The following is a 21,308-nucleotide window of genomic DNA, read 5'->3' on the forward strand; positions in this document are numbered from 1 at the left end:
GGGGCAGGGCCTTGGCTGGGCAGGAGCTGGGGCTTGGCTGGGCTGGGCTGGGCTGGGGCAGCAGGGCTGGGCTGGGCTGGGCAGGAGCTGGGGCTGGGCTGGGCTGGGCTGGGCTGGGGCAGGGGCTGGGCTGGGCTGGGGCAGGGGCTGGGCTGGGCTGGGCTGGGCAGGAGCTGGGGCTGGGCTGGGCTGGGCTGGGCTGGGGTAGGGGCTGGGCTGGGCTGGGCTGGGCAGGAGCTGGGACTGGGCTGGGGCAGGGGCTGGGCTGGGCTGGGCTGGGCAGGAGCTGGGGCTGGGCTGGGCTGGGCTGGGGCAGCAGGGCTGGGCTGGGCTGGGCAGGAGCTGGGACTGGGCTGGGGCAGGGGCTGGGCTGGGCTGGGCTGGGCTGGGGTAGGGGCTGGGCTGGGCTGGGGCAGCAGGGCTGGGCTGTGCTGGGCTGGGCAGGAGCTGGGGCTGGGCTGGGCTGGGCTGGGCTGGGGCAGGGGCTGGGCTGGGCTGGGCTGGGGCAGGGGCTGGGCTGGGCTGGGCTGGGCAGGAGCTGGGGCTGGGCTGGGCTGGGCTAGGGCAGGGGCTGGGCTGGGCTGGGCTGGGCAGGAGCTGGGGCTGGGCTGGGCTGGGCTGGGGCAGGGGCTGGGCTGGGCTGGGCTGGGGTAGGGGCTGGGCTGGGCTGGGCTGGGCAGGAGCTGGGGCTGGGCTGGGGCAGGGGCTGGGCTGGGCTGGGCTGGGGCAGGGCTGGGCTGGGCTGGGCTGGGCTGGGCTGGGCTGGGCAGGAGCTGGGGCTGGGCTGGGCTGGGCTGGGCAGGAGCCGGGGCTGGGCTGGGCTGGGGCAGGGGCTGGGCTGGGCTGGGCTGGGCAGGAGCTGGGGCTGGGCTGGGCTGGGCTGGGGCAGCAGGGCTGGGCTGGGCTGGGCAGGAGCTGGGACTGGGCAGGGGCTGGGCTGGGCTGGGCTGGGCAGGAGCTGGGGCTGGGCTGGGCTGGGCTGGGGCAGCAGGGCTGGGCTGGGCTGGGCAGGAGCTGGGGCTGGGCTGGGCTGGGCTGGGCAGGAGCTGGGACTGGGCTGGGGCAGGGGCTGGGCTGGGCTGGGCTGGGCAGGAGCTGGGGCTGGGCTGGGCTGGGGCAGGGCTGGGCTGGGCTGGGCAGGAGCTGGGGCTGGGCTGGGCTGGGCTGGGCTGGGGCAGCAGGGCTGGGCTGGGCTGGGCAGGAGCTGGGGCTGGGCTGGGCTGGGCTGGGGCAGGAGCTGGGCTGGGCTGGGCTGGGCAGGAGCTGGGGCTGGGCTGGGCTGGGCTGGGCTGGGGCAGGGCTGGGCTGGGCTGGGCTGGGCAGGAGCTGGGGCTGGGCTGGGCTGGGCTGGGCTGGGGCAGGGCTGGGCTGGGCTGGGCTGGGCAGGAGCTGGGGCTGGGCTGGGCTGGGCTGGGCTGGGCTTGGGCAGGAACTGGGGCTGGGCTGGGCTGGGTTGGGCAGGAGCTGGGGCTGGGCTGGGCTGGGCTGGGCAGGAGCTGGGGCTGGGCTGGGCTGGGCTGGGCAGGAACTGGGGCTGGGCTGGGCTGGGTTGGGCAGGAGCTGGGGCTGGGCTGGGCTGGGCTGGGCAGGAGCTGGGGCTGGGCTGGGCTGGGGCAGGGGCTGGGCTGGGCTGGGGCAGGGGCTGGGGCTGGGCTGGGCTGGGCAGGGGCTGGGGCTGGGCTGGGCTGGGCTGGGGCAGGGGCTGGGCTGGGCTGGGCTGGGGCAGGGGCTGGGCTGGGCTGGGCAGGAGCTGGGGCTGGGCTGGGCTGGGCAGGAGCTGGGGCTGGGCTGGGCTGGGCTGGGCAGGAGCTGGGGCTGGGCTGGGCTGGGCTGGGGCAGGGGCTGGGCTGGGCTGGGGCAGGGGCTGGCCCTCCGCAGGCAGCAAGCAGGCGGGCAGCCACAGGAGCAGGGACAGAGGCTTCAGACCCTCCCCGTGGTGGGTCAGGCAGCCCAGCCTTGGGAGGGGCCCTGCCACGGTCTCTCCGTGAGGGGCTGGGGCGGCCAGACAGGAGAACCTGGAGCTGACCACGGTCCTGCCTGTTTCCAGAGGGACTCTCCCCTCAAGTCGCCCAGGAGGGACTGGTTGGTCTGCCTTCTCCTGCCCCTGCAGAGGACCTGCACGTGGAGCCTCCGGGGACTGAGGATGACTTCTGGGGTCCCCTGGGGCCTGTGGCCACCGAGGTGGTCGACAAAGACAGAAGCCTGTACCGGTGAGTGCGGGGGAGGCCTGCTCTCCGGGGCTGGCCTCCCAGGTCACCGTCCTCACACCTTTCTGCCCGCCACACCCATGGCACTGGGGTCCCCTCCCCTTCCAAACCCGCAGGCACGGACAAGGCTGAGATCCTCAGTCCGTGCTTTTATCATGGAAAAGGAGGTTCCATTGTGAAAATTCTCAACCGTGAGCCCAAATGGGGTCCGAGGTACTTGCGTTACCCGTCACCCAGGTCCGACAGCCATCTCACCAAATTTATTCCGTTTTCCCATCTTCTGTCGTTAGAGCCTTTCAAGGATTTTATTTACTTATTTGTTTCTTGGAGAGCGAGCGCAAGTGGAGGGTGGGTGGGAGCCGAGGGAGAAGCAGGCCCTCCGCTGCACCGGGAGCCCAGGACCCTGAGGCCACAACCTGAGCCAAAGGCGGGCGCTTTGCCGACGGAGCCCCCAGGCGCCCCTGGTGGAGTGTTCCATAAATCCACACTATCAGGTGACTCTACCACTAAGTATTTCATGATGCATTTCAAAGAAAAGGTGAAGAAAGACCTTTTCTTCGGTTACCATGACAGCCATCAGCAGGTGTCGTGTTTACAGCGAGTCCTTCGGGTCCACGCAGACCCAGGTCGTGTTCAGGGGGCCCCTGTGTCCCGGCAGACTAATGCCCACCACGGGCAGCCACGGCATCTGCCATCACGATCGCTAGCTCCTCTACGACACAGCGCCACACACCGCCTCTCAGCTGAGAGATGGCTCCCCGGCCCTCGCCCCTGCAGACCCCGCCCTCCCGCGGCCGCACTGCTGACCACATGGGGAGCCTTGGGAACGTGGCTGGAGGCCCCTGCAGCCTCATTGTTTTCATTCCCAGGCGTGGGTCGTTCGTGTCACGGTGTAGACCGGCACGAATCATCGGCAGAGAGGGCTTTACAAACGAGAACGCTCTCCCATTTCATCGCCATCATCGGGATGGAAACATCACTGCCGCCAGGCGTGCGCTCATCTCTCCGCGTGCCCCGGGTCCCTGAGCACTCACGCCTCTGGGATGGGCGCATCTGTCATCCCCATCCACAGAGGACACGGTTCATAGAAGCTCAGAGACAGGCCCAGGGTCGTCAGAGCACAAAGGCGCTGGGACTCCCGACCCAGGCCTTGGAATTGCGACGTCTGCGTCCGTGCCACTCCCCTGGATCCCCAGCGCCCTGCACGGGGTCTGGTGAAATGGAATAGGGTCATTCTGTGTCCCCCCTCTCCTTGTTCTCCACAGAGTTCACTTGCCCATGGCTGGCTCCTACCGCTGGCCCAGCACAGGTCTCCGTTTCGTGGTGAGAGAGCCCGCAACCATCGACATTGAATTCTGTGCCTCAGACAAGTTTCTGCACCAGATGGCCTGGGAACAGAGCTGGATGGTGGCCGGGCCTCTGTTCGACATCAAGGTCAAGCCAGGGGCCGTGGCGACTGTGTACCTCCCCCACTTCGTGGACCTCCGAGGTGAGTGGGGCGGGGCATGGGGGGGTGGCCTGGGGGGCAACATCCTGGGGGAGGAGCGTGTGGCTTTCTCAGAGGGACAGAGGGGATGCGCCGTGACCCTGGTGGCTGTGTTTGAAGCATTTGGTCTCCGAGACTCATAATTCTTCTTGCCTGAACCACTCGAAAGTTTCCGTACGTAGGAGCGTTCTCCTCGATAACTAATGAGAATGGCATCTACTCGGAGCTCCCTACCCAGGTCGGGTCCCTCACGGTCCCAGCAGGAAACGGGCCACGTGCTCAGTGGCGGTTTTTGAAGAGACCGGGCTATGTACAAAGTGAAGGCAAAGGAGCGAATGGGGCTGTTGGGGTTCCCAGGGACGAGCGCCTGAGGGGGAGCATGACTATCCCCTCAGGCAGGGGAGACCCCGTGTCGCCAGACGCCCTCTGGGAACCGGAGCCCGGAACAGGGGCTTCCAGGGAGGCCTCGGAGTCCTGAAAGGTAACAACGTAGCTTCCCCGACCTCTCTCCCCTCCGAGGGCCTTCCCCCCATTAAAGTCCCAACGACCACGAGCACCCGGCCAGGAACATCCCAGGCAGTGAACGAGGCGCCGCGGGTGAGAGCCAGGGGAAAGGGCAGGTCCCCGAATCAGCCCCACAAACACACCCGACACGGAAACCACCAGACACTGCATGTAAAATCACGACGTTGCACACGCCTTGAAGGAGTCCTTAAAATACGCGTGAGACGCACGGCCTCCTTACCAAGTTCTGAAACAGACTAACTTCCAGAAAATACTTAAAAACTTGAGAAGAGTGAGGATCCAGTGGTGTGGAAGAGACCGTCAGAAGGTGTAACACACGTCTAGTGAGAACCCAGAAGGACAGGACGGACAGGACGGAGAAGGAGCTCGAACAAGAGAGACTTGCCGAGAAATTTCAACAGTTGCCGAAAGATGGGACTTCATTCTCAGGATGAAAAAAATCCAAAGAATTGAAAGCAGGAGAGAGAGAGGGAGAAATCTGGACCCATCGTAGTGAGACTGGGGAAAAGGGAACCCTCAGGGAAAGTCACGGTGGCGGCCGGAAGGACAGACACACGCCCAGCAAGGTGGGGCCCCGAGGCTGACCACTGCTTTCTGAACGCGGCTCTGGACGTGTCTCCAAGGTTTCCTCATGATAAATGTCCATCGAGAAATTGCAAACCCAGAAAAGTCATTTTCCAAGAGAAGAGCACAATGGTGGAAATGTTTAATGCAAATGAAAACCGAGAGAGGTTTTGGCAAGCAAATCCTGGTGGGAGGAAATCCTAAAGGACGACGCACCTTGGGCGCAGTGGGAAGGGGTGGGGTGCAGCAGGGACCCACCACGGACGTGGGAGACACGTGTGGGTAAATCCAACAAAACGTGGCCAGTTCTGGGGACCCGGGAGGCTCATTTGTCAAGACCACACTGGCTCGGCGTGAACCACTGACGCTGTGGGAAGACAGCATGGGGGCCAGGAGCAAGGAGGGGGGTACTCGGGGGTCCCAGGGGCGCCTGGATGGACAGACAGGGTCACTGGGGAAGATTCCAGAGTGAAGCAGGGACAGGGCAGGTACAAGAAGGCTCTGGGGTGCCGAGACCCGTCCACATGGGGAAACTGGGAAGGGGGCGTAGGCACCCACGACAACCCCCCTCCCCCTTCCACAGAGGGGGACCCTGGCCTGGGGGCTGTCAGGGACAGAGTGGACAGCAGGCTCTGCCCAGCAATGAGAGACCGTGGCCTCCGCTCTCGTGGGCCCTGTGCTGCTGCTGGTGGTGCACAGGGAGGCCATGTAACTGGTCAGCCCCTCAGAGCCGGTGGTGCTTTGCCGGGACTCAGACCCCGGCAGCCCCCGTCCCTGACCGCCCTGCGGGACAGTGCTCCACACCCCGCCTTCACATGTCCCTCCTAGACCAGGACAGTCACTTTACTCCTCCTCCTTGGCCGTGCACCTGAGCCTGGAAGGTGCCAACGACACGCTCCACGGGGAGGGCAGAGCCGCGGGACCGACCACAGAACAACTACGGGGTCCTGGACTACGGGGGCGGCAGTGGCCAAGGCTGGACAAGGAGGCCGATGGCGCTCGGGACCCTCTCTGTTTTGTCCTATTTGCCATCTGTGCCCCCTCGCGCTGGGCCGCGATCTTCAGGACTGCAGTGCCCGGGTCTTTCCCGTCACAGGACAGAGGTTACTGGTCATCTTCGGAGATGAGTCCCTGAGCCTCGAACATCTGAAGCCCCTGCTCTCGATGGTGGCTCTGAACGGCTCCAGGAGGCCTGCCAGAGACGGCTCCTCGCTCCCGGGTCTCCTCCCCCGCTGCACCCCTTCTCTCTGCAGCCCATCGGCACAAAGACACCGCCCGTCGGCGGGAAGGATGGTTCCGGGGTCGCTGATAGGTTTAACGACAGACAGGGTAGTGAGTCTTTAAAAAAGAAGCAGAGGGCGCCTGGGTGGCTCAGTGGGTTAAAGCCGCTGCCTTCGGCTCGGGTCGTGATCCCGGCGTCCTGGGATCGAGCCCCGCATCGGGCTCTCTGCTCAGCGGGGAGCCTGCTTCCTCCCTTCTCTCTCTGCCTGCCTCTCTGTCTGCTTGTGATCTGTCTGTCAAATAAATAAATAAAATCTTTAAAAAAAAAAAAAAAAAAAAAGAAGCAGAAAAAGACAAGCAGAGGGTGCTGAGAAGCCAAGACACCCGGGTGGCAGCAAGAAAGACAGGGAGAGACCTCGGCCCACAGCACGAGACCCTCCCGCGGGACCCTCCCACCGGCGCGGCGGCCACCGGGCTCTCCACCGCAGCCGGCGGCTAGAACAGTCCCGGCCTCGTCACGTGCACTCCGCTGCCTCCAGATCCAGCCCCCTCAGGAGCACCTAGGGGGGCAAGTCTGGGGCCGACGAGGGTGTCTCAGCTGCAGGGAGCGGTGGCTTCTGGCGAGGGAGGCCCTGCTCCACCCCGCCGAGGCCCTCGGGGCCGTGGAAGAGGAGGTCCTTCCCAAAACAGAGGGCACGCGGGACAAACGCACCTGCCACACCAGTGGCTCGTCTCCCCGCCGTCCCTTCCTGCTGCTGGTGCCCCTGCCGGCCTCCCCTGCGGCCTTCACCCCTGCCTCCTCCGGCACCGGGACCAGGGGCTGGGGCTGGAGTGGGCCCGGCTCGGAGAATTCCTGCCGTGCTCCTGCCGTGGAGATAGGATGGCCCACAGCCTCCAAAGGCCCCAGTCCAGGCGGACCTCCTCCCACAGACCGGCCACTCAGCCCCCATCCCCGAAACCCGCTGCCCCGGGCCAGCCCGACCCCACAAGGGCACTAAACCCTTGCGTCTTGATGCTGTGCTTTGGCAGGGGGCTGCGTGGACACCTCCCTGCTCCAGGTGGCCCACTTTAAAGAGCCGGGGATGCTGCTGGAGAAACCCACCAGGGTGGAGCTGTACCACGTGGTCCTGGAGGACCCCAGCTTCTCGCCCATCGGAGTGTTCCTGCGGACCATCCACGCTGCCCTGCGTCTCCTCCCCGTCACCTGCATGGTGCTGCTCTACCACCACGCGCGTCCGGACGAGACCGTCTTCCACCTCTACCTGATCCCCAGCGACTGCTGTGTTCGGAAGGTGGCCCTGGGAGCCAGGAAGGCCGGGCCAGGGCGGGCTGTGGGAAGACGTGGGGTGCAGCCAGAGAGTCCCCCTCCGACGGCTGAGCGGGAATAGTGTGGGCCCCGGGCTACCTTCCATGAGTCAGCTTAGGGACCCTCTTGCTGGCGTCGCTGCCCAAACTGCCTCCATCCCCTCCCCCCACTTCCTCTCCAGCAGTGCCCCAAGTCCCACCTGGCCTTGCAGAGGCCCCGTGCGGCGCTCAGGGGCAGCAGGCCGTGGGGGGCAGAGCGGCCCCCGCCTACGCAGACGCGCAGCAGCACCGCCTCCGGAGGCTCAGACGCATTCCGTGGATGGAATTCCGTGGACCGACCCCTGAGCCCGGCGGCAGGCCCAGCCGCTCCCCTGACTGCCGCTCCGTGCACCCCGCAGGCCATCGATGACGAAGAGAAGGCGTTCCAGTTCCTGCAGATCCGCAAGCCGCCCCCACTGGCCTCGCTCTACCTGGGCTCCCGCTACTCTGTGTCCAGCTCGGAGACACTAGAAGCAATCCCCAAGGTGAGCAGGCCGGCCGTCATGCCGGGGAACCTCCGGGGCCGGGGGCACGGGGCGGGCGGCTCGGGCAGGGCTGACCGAGGGAAAGGGCTTCCAAGAGCCCCGCGAAGGAGGTCGGTTGCAGGAAGGGGCGTGATCAGGCTGGGCGAGGCTTATCAAGAGCGAGTCCTAAGATTTGCGCCTGGGGAGTATCTGGGGGAGCACGGAGGACAGCGGACACGCGCTCCAGAGTCAAGGGCCGAGCCGTGAGCCTCGGCGAACCCCGCATCTCCAGGCGGGCCACGCGCAGCGGGGACGAAGCTGTAACTGGGAAAGCAAGTGGCGCGTTCTGCGAGGGGGCATGTTTGGCGTTTCGTGGTCGCACGGTGACCTGTCCGAAGGGGCCATTCCGTGAGATCGTGCTTGTCCCCCCCAAGGACTGGGCAGCGGGGACGGCAGCCTCAGGTCAGTGCGTGAGAACCCCGAGCCCCGCTGCGGGGCCCTGGCCACCTCTTGCTCCCCTCGGCCCCCATCTGGGCAGGAGACGGACGACGTTGGGTCCCCGGATGTGAGTCCGCGGAGTCTGGTCTTCACGGCCGCCCAGATTCTGCGGCTCTAGTGGCTCGTGTTGGCCGCGGAGCCAGCAGGACTCAGCGCGTGGTGGGGAGAGGAGGGATTAGGGAAGACGCCCAGATCTGCCCTGTACTGGGTGTGGGGGGAGCCGGCGGAGCCAGCGGAGGGTTCTGACTGTGGGTCACGTTTAGGACCCGTTGAGAAGACAGGCCAGCAGCCGGCGGGGCGCGGGTTCGGGGTCACGATCGGGGCGGCAGAGGAAGAGGTCTGGTTTAGGCTGTGCGACTGCGTATGCACCGGCGCATCCTGACTCCTCCACGTGCCGCCCCCACCCCCGGACTCAGGATTTGCGGGGAAAGTAGGGAAAGAGCCGTGACTGAAGGTGGCAGTGAGTTATCAGGTGAATTATCAGCGCAGACAGCAGGGGAGCAGCGGAGCCGCGGGGGCGGGAAGGGTGGAGGCCGCCGCCCCAGGACACGCTCACCGCCGACTGCCTCTCCCGGCAGGAGCTGGAGCTCTGCTACCGCAGCCCCGGACAACCCCAGCTCTACTCTGAGTTCTACGTTGGAGACTTGGGGTCGGGTCTCAGGCTGCAACTGAAAGAGGAAAGTGGCGCCGTGGTGTGGGAAGCCTTGGTGAAACCAGGTAAGGTCAAGGGCCGGGAGCTCAGAGGCGGGAAGCAGTCGGTCCCCGGGTGCGGCGTGCGTGGATGAGCAGAATTCAAACTCGGGTTGCCCCCCCTGCCCGCCGCAGGCTCTCGCCCACAGGCCATGGGGGGCCACGCTGCCCTTGAACTAGTGGATTTTGGTCACAGGGCCTTTGGCAAACGTTTCTCATGAACAAGAACAGAAGAGTTACAGGGTGGAAAGGATCGGGCCAACCGGGGCCGCATCCAACAGACTCATCTGGGTCCTTCCGTGAGCGTCGTCTCCCCACCGCGTGACCTTCAGCACGTTAATAGCTACAGTGTCTCCCAGTGTCCTCTTCCCTCTCGGTCTTTAAATTCTTTGTCATCCCGGTCACCTCCCTCTGTCGGTGGTGATGAGTCTGGATGGGCCCCGGGACCTCCACGGGTGGGTGTCTGTGTGTCCTTCCTGCTGAAACTCACCCGTTGCTTCCAAGGCTAAGAGTTTCTCGGTCGTGCTTCTTAATTCCTGATTCTGACACTGAAACCCAGGACGGACAGATTCGGTCTGTGCGCCCCAGGCCAAACGAGGACAAGGAGGTGGAGTCCCGCTCAAGGCAGGGACATTTGAGATAGTTCATGTGATGTAGTGAGGGACCTGGGATCCATTCAGTCCAAGACCGGACTAAACCGTGTTTTCGGGGATTCTGGTGTGCGTGTCTCTCTCTCTCACTATGAGCATGGCCTCAGTTTCCCCACATGCACGAGGAAGGGACTCAGGTGGACGAGCTCTAAGGCCCCCTGCAGCCTTCGCTCCAGAGTATGACCAGAACATGTCCGTAGCTGCTGGTCAGAATCAAAGAATGAGAGTGTGGGCGGGGGTTTCGAGGACCCTCACAGACCGTCTCTGTTTCCCTGCAGGGGACCTCCGGCTCGCGTCTTCTCTGGCCCCCCCAGCCCCCGCAGGTCAGTAACAGCTGCTGGAGACTAGGCACCAGGGCAGTCTGGGGCGCGCTGTCCCGGAGGGGAGGGGAGGGAGAGGAGGGGACTCCACCCCTGCATCCCCGACAGGGACCAGGCTTTGGAGGGTGGCGTGCGTCCTGGGACCCTCCCCGTCCTCTTACTCCTGCCCGGGAGGGGTCCCGGAAGCTCCTCCACAGAAGGAGAAGGGGATCTCTCCCCACTGGACGGCCTCGGATGGGGCCCCACCGTGGCCCCACCCCCCCCAGCTCCAGCTGAATAATGCTGGACCTGCAGGTGCCCTTTCGGTGGCCAAATGCCTTTGTGGGGGAAGAAGGAGCCAGGGGTGCGGAGGGAGCGAGTGAAGAGAGCGGGGGAGGGTGGCATGGAGGGGGGTCAGGGGTAGGAGCCTCCGTGGGGACTCTTCTGTGTCCGTGGCCAGCCTCGCCCGTGCCCCCCGGCGCCCCGGCCTCGCTGCACTTTCTGGACCGGCATCGGGAGCAGCTGGTGGCTCGAGTGACCACGGTGGACCCCGTGCTTGACAAGCTGCTGGGGCCGGTGCTGAGTGAGGAGCAGTACGACCGGGTGCGCGCCCAGGCCACCGCCGCCAACCAGATGCGGGAGCTGTTCAGGTTTAGCAGGTCCTGGGACCCGGCCTGCAAGGATCAGGTCTACCAAGCTCTGAAGGAGGCGCACCCTTACCTCGTCATGGAGCTCTGGGAGACGTGGGGTGGTGACAGAGAGCGGGGCACCTCCCCACCGGCCCAGTAGCTCCGACACTGGCTCCGCGGACAGCTCGCTGGACCTCAGCCCCTTCCTCTGGACATGAGTGCCCGTCTGATGGATCGCCCTCTCGCTCCAAGGTCATGGGGCTCCCGTGATGCCTCTGGGCATCTGCTAGAAGCCTAACCCTGGAGCCTGGTGTGGTGGCCACTGCAGCCCAGGCCTAGAGCCCTTCCCAGATTCCAGGAGGAGCAGGGAGACAGGGGGCCGGCCCCTCTGGCTGGAGACAGATGGTGGGAGTGGACACCTTGGGGGGTTTTGATGACTTGGAAATAAGGGCAAAAAAAGAGATTTATTTTTCACGTGTTCTTGCTGAGCTGGGTTCTTCTGTTAGTCTGAAGGGCGCTTTGTCGTTTCTGAAATCCAGATGGGCCGCTAGAGCTGGGAAGGGGTGAAGAAGGACGCCCCCACGGGGAAACGGAGCGGATCCTAGCTTCGACATCCCCTGTACGCAGAGACTCCCTGACTTTCCCCTGTCCTAGGCCCCCTGCCCCGTGCTCCCGCAGCACGCAGGGCACTCGACACACGGCGTTGTCCCTCCGGCTTCATCGCTGGCCTCCCCCTCACGTGGGAAGCCGAGCCGTGACCGATCTGCTCGTCAGTTTATCCCCAGAGCCTAGCACGGCGCCTGGCACACAGCGGGCCTGAAGTCAGGCTGTGTTAATAGGCAGATGGTAAAGGGATCCTCCCCAGATACATCCCTTAACTCCCTTCCGGGCCACCGTACCATCCACGGGAAACGGCAGCTGCCTTCCTAACAATCCCCAAGTGGGTAGGCCACCCCCCGTCCCAGTGAGCCAGCAACCGTAGAACAGAACCCTTCCGTATTAAGAAGTTTACACCAATGCCGTTCTAACTCAGGAGAAATAGTTCCGCCCAAGATTCGGAAGCACAAGCTGATTGTACCCTCCCCCGTCACCCTCCTCTCCCGGGGTCCCTTCTCCCTGCCGTCCACTTGGGCCCACACCCCCTTGGTGTAGGAAAGATGTTAGGGTTCGAAGCGACGACGGCCAAGAAAGGATTTTTGAGACATGTTTGGTGCAAAAAGGTGGTTTTATCAAAGCACAGGGACAGGGCCCGTGGACAGAAAGCTGCGCTGGGGACAGGAGGAGCGGCCCGCTGTGTGCTTTCAAGTTGGGAGGTGGTTACAGTAGAGTCAGCCTCCCAGGTATTTTGGAAACAGAGCTTCTAGGACCCTGAGGGGACCCGCTGTTGATGGGAGAAGGTCATTTATTACCGTCCAATCGAACCCGAGTCCTGAGACCTGGCGGACGTGTATCGGTGGCCACAGCTTGAGGGATGACCGCAGCGTGCATCTCGGAAGTCTCCAAAGGAATTTTTGTGTGTTGAAGGGGACGTACAGGATCTGGGGATCAGGCTCGGACGGTCTTTTGCTCTTAGCCAAGCGTCAACATCAAGGCAGCTGAGTCCTGTTATGCCCAAGTTTTCGCGTCCGAGAGACCACCGAGGAGCCAACACCGATGCAGTCACACGAGGGTTTATTTGACACACTTAAGCTTGGGCCCAAGTATACCCGACACAGCGGAGTAGCGACTTGGACCCCGAACCGGATTACAGTCAGAGTTTTTAAAGGCAGAGCAGGGGTGGACTCGGCGGTGGGTGATTGGGCCACGACTGCTGGCCCTTTGTTCCTGTTTTTTCTGACATGATTTATTACAACGTTAAGCTATCCTATTCCTGATCGATCTTTGGTACAGCGTGTTGTTTTCGAAACCTTTGCTCAGCCTTCCTTGAACCAGGGGTAAATGAGTTGGGTCGGTGAGGACAAAGGGGGTGTTCAGAAGGGCTGCCACGGTAAAGAAGACGGTCAGGAGATTGGAGGCCTTGTTATTGTCAAGCCAAGGCCGTTCTTCCCTCTAATGAGGAGAAGAAATTTAACTTTATTTCCATTTTCTTCCGCCTCAGCCTCCTTCAGTTTTATGGTGGGGCGGGCGCCATTAGGGCTTGAGGAACTGAGTTATCTGTTTCTTGAAATTGGGCTGTCGTTAAGATAGCTTCCTTGTTGTAAATCACTAGGACATTTGTAAACCGAGGGAGACTCCTGTCTTGCAGGATTGTGATCTCTGCAAGTTAACTATTTGTTTTTCTTTTAGGGCAGCCAGGGGTGGCTGAGGACTGTCACTCATGTTACCGAGGGGAGGGGAGCCGGTGGAGAGTGGGTGCAAGGTGCCAGCTTTTGCTTTGCCAAGATGGCCGTGCTTATGTCAGGGCTAGACTCGAGGTGGGAACAGCCTTGTTTTTCTTGGCCTCCACAAGTCCCTAGAGGAGGGTCACTCTGCCTGATTCAAGGACCGGCCGACGGGCCAGAGGGAGTAGAGAAATTTAACGATTGTTCCTCTGCCTTTGTTCCCCACATCAGTACATATGCTCGTAATTGCTGTGGGTTTGTGGGTATAGACACAGGGCAAAACACCAAATTTACACCCGAAGTGTGTACCGTTGATTGTAAGTCGAGTGTACTTCAGGAACCGAGGCGTGGACTGCGGTACGGGGTCGTCCCACCCTTGAACGCTGCCCGCGAAAGACATTCCCTGCCTCGGGGCCGGCCCATCCCACCTCCGGGCAGCTTTGACTTTGAACGTCGTGGGCCACGCAGGGGAGCTCTGTCCTCTTTTTGTGGATGTGACGGTTTTGAGCCCCAGGCACAATGATAGCTTTGAGCTGGCTCAGCGGAGCCCACGGAGCCCACAGAGCGGTGACTAACACGCGTTCTCAGCAGTCACGCCGGGCATCAGTAGACAGAACTTCTGTTGGTCTACGAGAGAGAGAAGTAGCTCGACCGTGCTGGAGGGCTTTGTCCTCTGCTGGGAGGATCACACGGCCAAACTGCCCTGGGCTCGGTAGCCCAGCCTTTCCGACTGCGTCTCCTACCTCGCTTCTCCGGCCACCGTGCTCTCCCTTGATTCTAGCTGCGTGCTCTCCCAGCTATTATGGCTTAAAAGGTGACAAAATGTATTTTGCTCGAGACCCTAAAAGTCAAGAGGAGCTCAGATCTTAGCTGGAGAGAAGTAGGAGCTGTAGCCTTTGATGACGTAGCCTTAGAAGTCACACAACACCATGTTCTAATGATGGGAGCAAACACACACACACACACACACACACACACACACACACACACGCCCCAGTACCAGGGGAGGCAAGCGGACCCCACCTCTCCGTAGTGACATTTGAGGACGACCAGGCCCACACAGGCAGGGTGGACTTTGGCTCAGTCATCTTTGGAAAACACAGTGCATCCCACCCTTGGAGCACTTTATTACCCTTTGTCCTAGAGGTGTCTGACTCACAATCAGGCTTGCATCATCCCAACCTGGAAGAGAGGGTCAGCTCTTCACCCGGCTCTCCCCAGCTTCCCTGGTTCCCAGAAGACATGTGTGATCATTTGTCACTGCAGATCATAGACGTTGGAAACATTGCTGATTCTTTGGGTTTGGGGGTAGGTCTGCAAAGGGTAAGCTGACGAGGCCAGGACCCATGCCAGGGGGTGTCTGGGAACCAGGGAACCGGGCCCCAGCTGAGCACAAGCAGGTTCGCCCGCTCACATCAGCACTCCCACTTACAAGAAGCCATCCCTGGTCCCGGGGCGGAGCCGTCTAGGAGGCTGCCCGCGTTTCACGTCTGCCGTCCACCCATCCCGGTCCGGCCTTTCTGGCTCGCTTTCGAAGGGGCACCCACAGGGGATCAGGTGGAGGAGGAAGGTAGCTTCCTCCTTAGGAGAGACGTGAGGGGAGGGCAAGTTGAAGGTGCCGGGAGCGAGAAGGGGTGGGGTGCCAAGGGTCGTCCTCAGCAATGGTGGAAAACTGGGGGTCTCCGGCATCGCTGTGTTCCGGTGAATCCATCCGAGATGACTTTTGTCTCTCCTTCAAGTGAGCTGCTTAGAGAGGCCCGTGTGAACCACGTCAAAGAATTCATTCATGGGTCTGGGATTTAAGGCTCCCATTGGCCAAGGTGCTGCTGGGGTGGTAAGGCCTGGGCTGAGCTCGGTGGCTTTTCTGAATCATTGCCTCAGGGCCCTTCTAGAAGGCAGGCGGTACCCACCCCGACGATGGGAGCAGTACACACTTGAGCTTAAAGCCGTGCCCTTCCTCTAGTCCAGGCCCTAATCTCGGAACGGGGGAGTGAGGGAGCCCCCCAAGCCCATGATCCCGGCACTGTGGTGGGCTGTCTGATTGTCAGGGGCGGGTGGGCCCCAGCATGGTGGGGAACTGGGAGAGAGAGCGGGGGAGGAGGAATGCCGGATGGGAGCATGACTCAAGGGTCCTTGAGGGGAAGAGACACATTCGTCAGGAGTCCTGGCTCTGTCCCTGTTTCCTAGCAACGGCTGCTGAGCCCGTGGTTGCTAGGCAACGAGGGGCCATCCAGACAGCTGGGGGAGGTCCTCCGTGGGCGTGGGCACTGATGGGAACATGGGCCACAGGCCACTGTGGACTCTGAGAGTGGCCCCTGGTTCTCAGCTGTTAATTGCTTCGGCTGCTCAAAAAAATAACATAACAGTGGTACACGGAGCCTGGAAAAAGGAGAAAGCGATCACCCCATGATCCCGCCATCCAGACAGCACGAAAAGGACCAGCTTTACCTTCCCAGTTGTGGCCTTTCTCTACAGGAATACGTTCTCGTGGCGTTGACATCCTAGCACGTGTGGTTTTAAGTCCTGCCTGTCCCACGTTGACTGGAATCATCACGAGGACCCTCCAAGAGTCTCAGTCCTTCCGTGTGAAGACCGCGCGGCGTTCCATGCAGTGGGCACGTTCACTGAGCCCCCCATCCTCCCGATCTAACCCTGAGTTGGCTTCCAACGATGTGTGGCCAAGATGAACAATCCGGCAAGAGACGTCCTTCTACAGGGAGCTTTTCTTTAATCTTGGATCCTTGGCTCTACATCAGTAGTAAGAGGCGAGGGGCTGCTGTGAACGGACATGAGTGTCCGCGTGATGTTCTAGGTCCTGCTCAGTGGCTCCCCTCCGAGGCGGGACCCTCAGTGCTCCCTGCGCCGGCAACGTTCAAATGGACCCATCTGACCTCACCTGCCAGCGTACTGTTCATTCCTTCACTTGTGACTGGGGAGACACCCCGGGGAGAAAGGGCCGGCCCAAGGTCACACAGCCAGCACTGAAGTTAGTTCTGGGTCTGAGGGCCTCACCCCACCCAGAACACCAACACAGCCACTGTCGCTGGCATGTCTGAGTTCGGGAACATCCTGTGCGTCTTCCAAGTTGCTGTCCGCTGCTCTTGGACGAGTGAGTCCACTGGCTGCAGAGCGATTCTCACCGTCCCTAAGCCTTGGAGAGTGTGTTTGTGTTGACAGTCCACTGTGGACGGGAAGCACAGGAAAGTACTTGGAGGGGGCCTGCGGGGCTCAGTCCATTAAGCGTCTGCCTTCGGCTCCGGTCATGATCTCAGGGTCCCAGGATCGAACCCCGCATCGGGCTCCCTGCTCAGCGGGGGCTCTGCCTCTCCCTCTCCCTCTGCCCCTCTCCCACTCGGGCTCTCTCTGTGTCTCTCTCAAATAAATAAAAGCTTTTAAAAAAAGAAAGAAAGGAAAAGGGAAGTACTCGGAAAGTCCTGGTCTGAAAGAGAGGATCTTTGAGAGTGGCCGGGCGAGGGATCGTGGGCACAAAGGCCGGGCCCTGGTGCCGTCTCTGGCCGGTCTCAGAGATATTCAAGATAACCCGTCACCCGGCAGAAGTGTTCGTGCAGCAGGGTTTGGGGCCAGGGCCCCACACCCCGACATGGTCCTTGGGTTCGTGGCGCTCGTGGTTCTTCACAGGCAATGAAGGGAACAGATTTGGGCTCTGGCCCCGCTACCTGCCCCTCACTGGGCCGTGGAGGGAAGCAGCCAGCTGAGAGTTCAAAGTCCTGTCTAGTGTGAGAAAGCCCAGCGTGGAAAGTTAGTAACTGCACGTGGGCTCCCACAGCGGACGGTAAAGGGCCAGTCAAGGTGTGTATGGGGCCAGCGTCATGGGTCACTTGCACACGGCCCCTCCCACCTGAGACTCCGTGCTCCGCTGTCACCGTCTTGCAGGCCTTAGTAATTCTGTCTTTGACTATGTTTGGGGAGTGAAGTGCATGGGACAGTGGAACACGGGAGGAATGGTGGGTTGGGGGGGCAGGGAGGCCTAGAGCCTCAGCTCACACGGGGTCCTGGATCCCCCAGACAGGTGCTTGGCCACCTGCCCCCCGTCCCCCAGAGCCCCAGGCCGCATACAGCAAACACAGCACAAGCAGAGACCAGAACGGTCCTTGTGCTCTGCAGGGTTCCCTGGGTCTGTGCTCGGAACCCCGAGACCACCACGCGCACGAGCTCAAGGAAGCCTGCTGGAGAGCTCAGTCACCGGACCAGCCGGACGAATGACCAGATCCAGTAGAGATCAGTCGAATCAGGTCAAACTGGGAGAACCTGACCCACAGAACTGCAAACAAAACCCATGCTTTTCGTTCGGTTTTGTCTTGTTTTGCCCAGCTGGTATCTGAGAAGTGAAAACTCAGGGAGGTTGGTTTTTTTAGACCAGGGACTTACCGAAGGATGACTCTCCTATCACGAGAGTCACCCACGTTACGTGGACACAGCGATGAATTTTAGAAAAATTCAGGAGCTGCACAACCACCACCAGCGCTGGTGTGCCTCCGGAAAGCTGCCCAGAGCCCCTCCGCGGTTCCCCACCTCCTGCCCCGCTCTCCCAGCTGGGCGATCTCCTATCTGCTTTCCGGCTCTATAAGTGAGTGTGTCTGTCCTGGGTATTTCCTGCAAGCAGGACCATACAGTCTGCGGTCTTGTGCACCTGGCTTTTCTGCATTTACTGAAATGTTTCTGAATTTCATCCACGATGCAGCTCTCTTCTCTTTATTGTGAAGTATCCCTCCCGTGGCACAGCTAAGCCACCTCGGATCACCCGCTTATCACCTGAAGAGCATCCGCATTGTTCCTGGGTCGCCACTGTTACCGGCAGCACTGCCGTGGACCTTGCCGGACAGTCCCTGTTTTCGCGTGAAAACCTGTCTTCCTGTCACGTGGGCAGTCGCTGGCAGTGGAATTCCTGACACTGGCTCGTGTGTGTTTAGATTTTTATGAAACCGCCGCACTGCTTTTCCAACGCCGTCCCACCTCTCTCACATTCCCGCAGGAGCGTGGGAGGGTTGTAGCCTCTCCACCGGCCTGCCTTCTAGAAGCTCCGGCAGCTGACGGTGGCGAGGAGGGGGTTGAGATGCGAGTCTGCTGCTGCCAACCACCATTCATCCCTCCTCTTCCTTACTCATTCCACAAATACTATCTGGGCCCTGCGGCTCCGTGGTGGGCTCTGGCCCAGCGAGGGATCCCTGGCAACACCGCGGGGTGGAGAGAGGGAGAACTCCCTGGGACATGTCCCCTGCGCCCCGGGCCAGCTTTCCCCTCGGCCTTTCCCTTACAGGAGGCCAGGAGCTCCGTGATGACAGTCTGAGCCTGCCCGCATACCCCCCCATTCCCAGGACCCCAAAAGCCCTCGTGGCTGTTCCGCCCGCATTCCACAGGGGTACCCCACTGGCCTTGGAACCTGGTGTCTGAAGCCTGTGGCAGCGCCCGTGGAAGGCAGGGAAGGGCCTGGGGGATGCCCGGAGGGGCCTGAGTAGAAAGTACCCGCACGTACTCAAACTGGAGCCCCCCGCAGGCAGGGCTGGGTTTGGGGCGAGGACTCCAGGATCACCGCAGGGACAGATGCACCCGCAGGGAGGGGCCGGGATGGAGGAAGAAGGAAGGAAAGGCTCCGTCCATCTCGGCCCTGGGATAGCAGAGGGAGCCTTGTTTTGTTCCTGTTTTTGCCTACAGGGCTTTCTAACTTTCAGGTTTCCGACAAGGATTATGTATTTATTGGTTTTTTTCATGTATTGCATTTTAGATTAAAAAAAAAAACAGAAACAGAAACAGAAAGATCCGTTAAAAAAATATTTCTTTTAAAAAGACAAATACAAATAAAAATAATTAATATTAAAAAATGGTAACTACGGGAATAAAAAAAGACAAATACGAAAAAAGATTTTTTTAATTAAAATTTTTTAAAATAAATAAATAAATAAATTTTAAAAGACGAATACATCGCCGGCGCGCAGCTGGGGTCCTGGCCGGGCCCAGCCTCGCGCCCCGGTCCCTGCCCGCGGCTCGCATCCCTGCCCCGCGCCCCGCCCGCGCCCCGCGCCCCGCCCCGCGTTGCCATGGGAACAGGCCGGGGCCGCGGCGCGGGGAGGAGCCGGGGGAGGCGCGCGGCCGAGCGGTCCCCGCCCCTCCGCGGGCAGAGCCTCGGCGCAGCCCGGCCGCCGCCCGCCGCGCTCCGACCCGCGACCCCCAGCTCCTCGCCCATGGCGGCCCCGCTCTTCCCGCGCCAGCCCCGGGCCCCCGCGCCCCCGCGCTCGGACCCCACCGACGACGCCGGCGGCCTGTTCGACGAGCCGCCCCCGGAAGCGCCCCCCGCGGCCCGCGCGCCCCGGGCGGTGGCTGCGGCGGGCAGGAGGGCCGGTCGGCGCGCGGGCGGCAGGGCGCAGGGGGCCCGCTCCGGGCCGCCCCCCAAGGCCGCGGCGCGCCCCCCGCCCGAGGAGGAGGCGCCCGTGCGGGACGAGGGCTGCTACCTCGACCATTTCCCGCACCTCTCCGTCTTCATCTATGCGGCCATCGCCTTCTCCATCACCTCCTGCGTCTTCACCTACATCCACCTGCAGCTGGCCTGAGCGGCCGGGGCCGGGGCCGGGGCGCGGGGGGCGGGCCGGGAGACCGGGGCGCGGCGCGGCTGTGCGGGAGACGCGCCGCGCCCTTCGTCTGGCTTCTGATGCTGCTTTTGTCCTGTGTTGTCACTGCCTTTGTGTCCTGCTCTTCTGGGGCACGTCCCAAGTAGCGGCCGGTAGTGGAAGGAGGATCCGTCCGCCCCCGAGATCAGGGGAGCGGGCGGTCATCCCCCGGCGCTTGGAGGAGCGGGGTGCGGCTCACGGTTAGGATCATGTCCCTGGACCCCACACTTCCTGAGGTGCGAGCGGGCGCAGCGAGCCCAACCTTCGGTTCCTCGAGGGACGAGCTTCGGGAGAGGGCCCCGCGGCGAGGGAGGGTCGCGCCCTGGCCCGGGCCGGGCCGGAGCCCTGTGATGCTGCATCGCCCCCCCCCCCCAGCACAGCCAGGCGCCCCCGAGCTGGAGGACCTGAGCGCCCCGCGGACGCCGCCGGAGCGCAGGACACGGTGAGTGGAGATCGTCCGGGGGGCGCGTCGCGGCGTCCCCGGGGCGTGAGCTGACCCGCACCGTGCGTTTTTCCTGCCTTAGGCTTTGCTGCCGCGCTCCCGGGCTTGGCGAGACCCACAGCCGGAGGGCTTGTCCTGGCAGGAGGCCACGCTGTCGTCGCATCCTGGATGGTGTGGGACCCGCGGCTGCAGACCGCCGAGGACGCGGGCCCCTCGCTGGCGGGCCGCGCAGGATGAGACTGGGAGTGGGGCCTGGCTGGGGTGCGCGGGAGGGCGCTCTCTGCGTCTCTGGCGCAGAGAGCTGGCCCTGAGCGCTGCCGCAGCCAGGGGACCCAAGACCAGGGTGTGGGGTATCCGTCATTAGCCAGAATTCCCGCGGAAAACGATGGGGGTTGTCATCTCAGCCAGAAAAGCCCTAAGACGGAAGCCCACCTTGCGAGTTCCTCACCTACCCGCCATCCCTTTTTTGCTCATGAATGTCAAAGTCCTCAACTCAGCGCTCTCCTGTGTGATCTGGAAATGTCTGTCTTACCTCTGAGGAAATAAATCCCTTTTTCAGTCTCCCGGATACTGAGTTCTCGCTTAATTTGGGGCCAAACCGTGGGCCTGCCGAGCTTCCCAGTCTGCTGCGTTTCACTCCATAATCCTCAGAGCATCCCTCCTGTCCCTCCCAAACAGGTGTGTCCCATCATCAGCCTTCCCAGCCTTTCCCTCCACTAAACAGCCACATGGACTATTCTCCGCATCGGGCTCCCGGGACATGCCAGCGTCCAGGTCCGCTCCCTCCCTGTGGGTCTGTGACTGTCCCCTGTGACTTCACCAGCGCCCCTCAGATTGGGTCCCCTTCTGCTCCCATTATCAAGATGCTTCTGCCCCAGTATGGTCCCCCAACTAAGATCTAGAATCCCCCCCCCATTCACCCAGCTGGTGTCTTTATAAGCTCAGCGTAATCCAATACCAGAGCCTTGTCGCTTCCCAGTCCTGTGCTCCGGTGACCCACACCACCGCAGTGCTCAGTGTCGTCTCTCTGCATTTCGCTTCAGTGCTGCAAATAGGATGCCCACCGTTCGCCGCAGTCAGCCTGTGCCTTACACCCCCGGTTTACTAAAATGGTGGCACTGTTCCCCAAAATTAAGTCTCCAAGTTACCCGCAGTAGGTACCTCTCACTGGTTTTCCTGCCTTCGGTCTTAGATATTGGATCTCCTACTGACTTTATTATTGACTAACCCCTGAGTCCCAGTAGGGAGCTCTGTGTTCTCCAGGCAGCCCCACTGTTCCCGTCCACCCATCTCGTAGAATGTCAGTAGAATGTCGACAGTCCTTCAGGGACGACTCAGGATATGA

At 62.1% G+C, this 21,308-nt stretch overlaps 2 protein-coding genes across 2 annotated transcripts in view; both read left to right on the forward strand.

Annotated features, from left to right (window-relative positions):
• NLRP1 (NLR family pyrin domain containing 1) overlaps positions 1–12,437 on the forward strand; it is a 36,838-nt gene extending 24,401 nt beyond the window's left edge. The window contains exons 13-19 of the mRNA XM_080825600.1: positions 2,048–2,210; positions 3,473–3,696; positions 7,033–7,295; positions 7,707–7,832; positions 8,888–9,026; positions 9,928–9,972; positions 10,409–12,437. Coding sequence (XP_080681726.1) covers positions 2,048–2,210; positions 3,473–3,696; positions 7,033–7,295; positions 7,707–7,832; positions 8,888–9,026; positions 9,928–9,972; positions 10,409–10,737 — 1,289 coding nt within the window. The 3' untranslated portion in view covers positions 10,738–12,437. The remainder of the gene's footprint in view (positions 1–2,047; positions 2,211–3,472; positions 3,697–7,032; positions 7,296–7,706; positions 7,833–8,887; positions 9,027–9,927; positions 9,973–10,408) is intronic.
• A 6,517-nt stretch (positions 12,438–18,954) lies between these two features.
• On the forward strand, positions 18,955–19,464 carry LOC308356543 (uncharacterized protein; the record flags this gene model as incomplete). The annotated part of the gene is made up of 1 exon (XM_080825601.1): positions 18,955–19,464. One exon carries the CDS (start codon positions 18,955–18,957, stop codon positions 19,462–19,464), a length of 510 nt encoding a protein of 169 aa, XP_080681727.1.
• Positions 19,465–21,308: the final 1,844 nt, after the last annotated feature.

The sequence above is a fragment of the Martes martes genome (assembly GCF_963455335.1).
Source record: "Martes martes genome assembly, chromosome: 16".
Lineage (NCBI taxonomy): Eukaryota > Metazoa > Chordata > Mammalia > Carnivora > Mustelidae > Martes > Martes martes.